At 48.5% G+C, this 3,442-nt stretch overlaps 1 protein-coding gene and 1 long non-coding RNA gene across 2 annotated transcripts in view; one reads left to right on the top strand and one right to left on the bottom strand.

Annotated features, from left to right (window-relative positions):
* Positions 1 to 1,010: 1,010 nt before the first annotated feature.
* LOC119299509 (nucleobase-ascorbate transporter 3-like) overlaps positions 1,011 to 3,442 on the bottom strand; it is an 8,329-nt gene continuing 5,897 nt past the window's right edge. Inside the window, exons 11-14 of the mRNA XM_037576719.1 lie at positions 2,096 to 2,249; positions 1,936 to 2,013; positions 1,691 to 1,851; positions 1,011 to 1,572 (exon numbers count right to left, since the gene is read on the bottom strand). Coding sequence (XP_037432616.1) covers positions 1,345 to 1,572; positions 1,691 to 1,851; positions 1,936 to 2,013; positions 2,096 to 2,249 — 621 coding nt within the window. The 3' untranslated portion in view covers positions 1,011 to 1,344. The remainder of the gene's footprint in view (positions 1,573 to 1,690; positions 1,852 to 1,935; positions 2,014 to 2,095; positions 2,250 to 3,442) is intronic.
* The window catches only part of LOC119299511, a 13,615-nt gene continuing 13,398 nt past the window's right edge, over positions 3,226 to 3,442 (top strand). The window contains exon 1 of the long non-coding RNA XR_005146209.1: positions 3,226 to 3,343. This is a non-coding gene — a long non-coding RNA (uncharacterized LOC119299511). The remainder of the gene's footprint in view (positions 3,344 to 3,442) is intronic.

A 3,442-nucleotide genomic window follows, 5' to 3' on the forward strand; every position in this document is an offset into this window, starting at 1 on the left:
CTCCAGATGGCTCCTCCGCTACTCCCTCCATCGCCGGAGCCGGATTAGTTCTCCTTCACCTAGCCGCCCCTGTTATGTATGTTGTGTGTGTTTTGTGCCGGTGTTGGGCTTGTTGTGCTATGCCCACAGCTGAACCTGGGTGTCGTGTGAGTGTTTGTTCGTCTGACCTGCCTGCGGTGGCTTTGTGTGCGTGTATTTGTGTGGTTGGACCCTTGTTACTTTGTGCTCGGCGGTTGCTTTATTTATAAAACGGGGCGAAAGTCTTTTTCGATAATATCGTAGAAATGAAGGTGTAACCAGAAGGGGGGCGGCCACTCTTGTATAGACTACTAGATGATATCATAGCACTGCACCAGTGATGCGCCATGTGATCTCTTGCAATACATTATAGCACCTGTGCTCAAACATGATGATATGCTTACATCACAACTCTGCAAATGGGTATTAGAGTATGCACAGCACTGAGACTAGGTCTAGGAGCGTCGCATAAGGGTGTAACGGGACATTCACCATAACACAGGCACTATAGGCTGCTGTTCTTGAAAGGAAAACAGGCACTATAGGCTGCTGTTCTTGAAAGGAAAACAGGCGCTATAGGCTACAAAACAGTGCAACCCGGCTGCTCAAGCACTCCAGTTGACAGGAGGGCTCCGAGATTCAACTTCCCGGGCGGACGTAAAAGCATGCCCTGCAGTTTCAGCTGCCCCGACCATAGCAGCAAAGCGTTGCTTGCCACATGGAAGTGCTGTGAGCAAGGCAACACGAAAGCTCCATATTCCCAATGCCTCACAGTCTCACGATAGCAAATGCAGGCCTTTGCCAAACGAAAACCGTGCTTCATTTTCCTGTCATCGGTCGTCTCTTCAGGCTGCTCTTTTATAGACCAAAAGATATCGACCATGTGAAACCTGCAAGTTCATCAGAGTACGCATACCTACCAGCCTTTGATTTTGAGCATCTTATGATAAAATGCAGAAGAAAATTAGGCCAGTTTACTTGCAAAGATTTCATAAACCAATGCACGCACTGAAGGTTCATCAACACATCGCTGCCTCAGTAACCGATAATTGAGGTACTATCATCCTTTTGCGTTCATTTTTCCCCAGAGACAGCATTACACCCGGACAATAAAACTCTACGTCAACCATGTAACCAACTCCTTGGCCCAAACGGCCAACAACAGCAACGACGGAAGTCCTAGCATCCTTGTACCATATATCCCACTAAGCTGAAACCTGTGACCGCACCAATCGCTACGGGCCACAGGGGGTAAAAGGCTAACAAGAACAAAGGGGATTTACATTGCACAGCAGCACAGGATAATTAGCAGCACCCCTTCTAGAATCAGAGAAACCGGTGCGGAACCAAGTCATGGACCCGGATCGGGTAGCTGTAGAACTCCTCGTTCCTGGGGTCCGAGTACCCTTTACGGCGGCGCAGAAATGGCATGAACCATGAGAGCCCTCGGTCGTTCTCGTTGGCACGGGGCTCCAGAGTGTTGTCCAGAAGCGACGCGACGATCAGCGCCACCGTTGGGCCGGAGGCAAAAACTGTGTTGATGATGTCATTGAACTGCGGCAACAAAGAACGTAGAGATGAATTTTAGAAATCAAAATTCACACACCAGGAACTCGAGGCTCAAACTGACATGATAACTAAACAATGATGAAAAGGGGGTTGATTAACATACCCATCCTGCATTTGTTCGGGCAGGTCCGCGGCCAGCAGAAGCGGTGTACTCCGCGAAATATTGAGGGATCGAGATGCCAAGGAACAACGATAGTCCAATGATGTAGATGTTCCTCATGGAGTTTTTGTTTGCAAACTGGCTGAACGAGATTCCCACAGCAGCTGGTATCAGCAAAATACATTGGTTAGGCCAAATATAGTGAAAAAACACATATGCAACAGCACAGAAAGGAAGTTCTGGCTCACCTACGATACCAAACAAGATGCAGTAAATTGCCGCGAAGATTGGCAACGGGATTGATGCGAAGAACGCCCCAAACTTCCCTGCAAGAATGAAAGTTCTCAAATTTGAGCCAGAATTTACTTTTCTTTCCTTCAGTAACACAAGGTGGGAACAGAGAATTACCAAATATGGAGAAGAATATCATGAAGCCAGTTGATATCTGGATCACTCTCCTACTTCCAACTTTTGTTAATCCAAGTAGCCCGATGTTTTCGCTGCATTTATATAGGAAGATAAGTCTAGTGCGTGCAGTTGACAAGGCATAGCATAAATAGTTCTAAAGGGAAACTTTGTCTTGAGAAACAATATACTGGGTTATATTCAGATGTGATGTGCTAAAGGATCATCAGTGTAGTATTTCTAAGTTCTAACTAGAAATCCCCGGCCTAATATATGGACGCCTGTTGCAATATTACAGTGCGTGCATGAACCACCATCAGATTGCACTGCTGCTTTTTTTTTAAACGTTGGATTGCACCATAGTTATGAAGTCATTGACCAGATGAAGACTAGTTCCATTTATCCCTAAAAAATGATTAGTTGCATTTAGCTTCCCAGTCATTGAGGGCTGCCAACTGGAGCCTGCAGCTCGGCGCAAATGGTAAGTCAAGCAGCCTAAATTTCAGGTTCACAAACTGGGCAAAACTCTTTGCACAACAAGGTGGGCAGTTTTGGCAACTTGGCACCACCGTGGAGTGAGAGACTACGGTGACAGGAGAAGCACGTGTGAACAGCATCGGCATCGCGAAGGAAATGCTAGAAGCACAAGACAGCAGTCGAGGCGAAACATTCTACCCTGACTTCCTTGCCGTTGCTGATTCAGTTGGCTGTCGGCCTGCTTTGCCGGCCCAACTAGCCCAGATGGCCGGCTCGGAAGGTGGGGCTATTACGTTTTCGCTCCGCTCCTTATAAAGCCACCACACACAAAGAGAAATTAGGTTTTCACTCCCCTCCTCCTTGAGCCGCCGCACCCAACTCATCCCTTCCCGTAGAACTTCTGCAACGGAGAACCGCAAACCATCGCCACCAGCGGCCTAACCCGGCGACGATGTCCTAGGGAAGAACTCACTACCTCTTACTGGTAAGGCACCCTTGTCGCCAGTCCAAGAAGCAGATCTAGGCGGGGATGGTGTTGGCGTGCTGTGATGGCTGACTCCACCTCCTTGAGCCACCGCACCCAACTCATCCCTTCCCGTAGAACTTCTCCAACGGAGAACCGCAAACCATCGCCACCAGTGGCCTAACCTGGCAGCGACGTCCTAGGGAAGAACTCACTACCTCTTACCGGTAAGGCACCCTTGTCGCCAGTCCAAGAAGCAGATCTAGGTGGGGATGGCGATGGCGTGCTGTGATGGCTGACTCCACCTCCCGGTTAGTCTCTCGTCTCCTCTATTTTACTACTCTAGATCTCGATCTAGCTCTTTGTTTTGCCACTCCTTCCTCTACCTCCTCCAATCGACTATGTCCCGT

This window comes from Triticum dicoccoides, chromosome 5A (assembly GCF_002162155.2).
Source record: "Triticum dicoccoides isolate Atlit2015 ecotype Zavitan chromosome 5A, WEW_v2.0, whole genome shotgun sequence".
Classification (NCBI taxonomy): Eukaryota; Viridiplantae; Streptophyta; class Magnoliopsida; order Poales; family Poaceae; genus Triticum; species Triticum dicoccoides.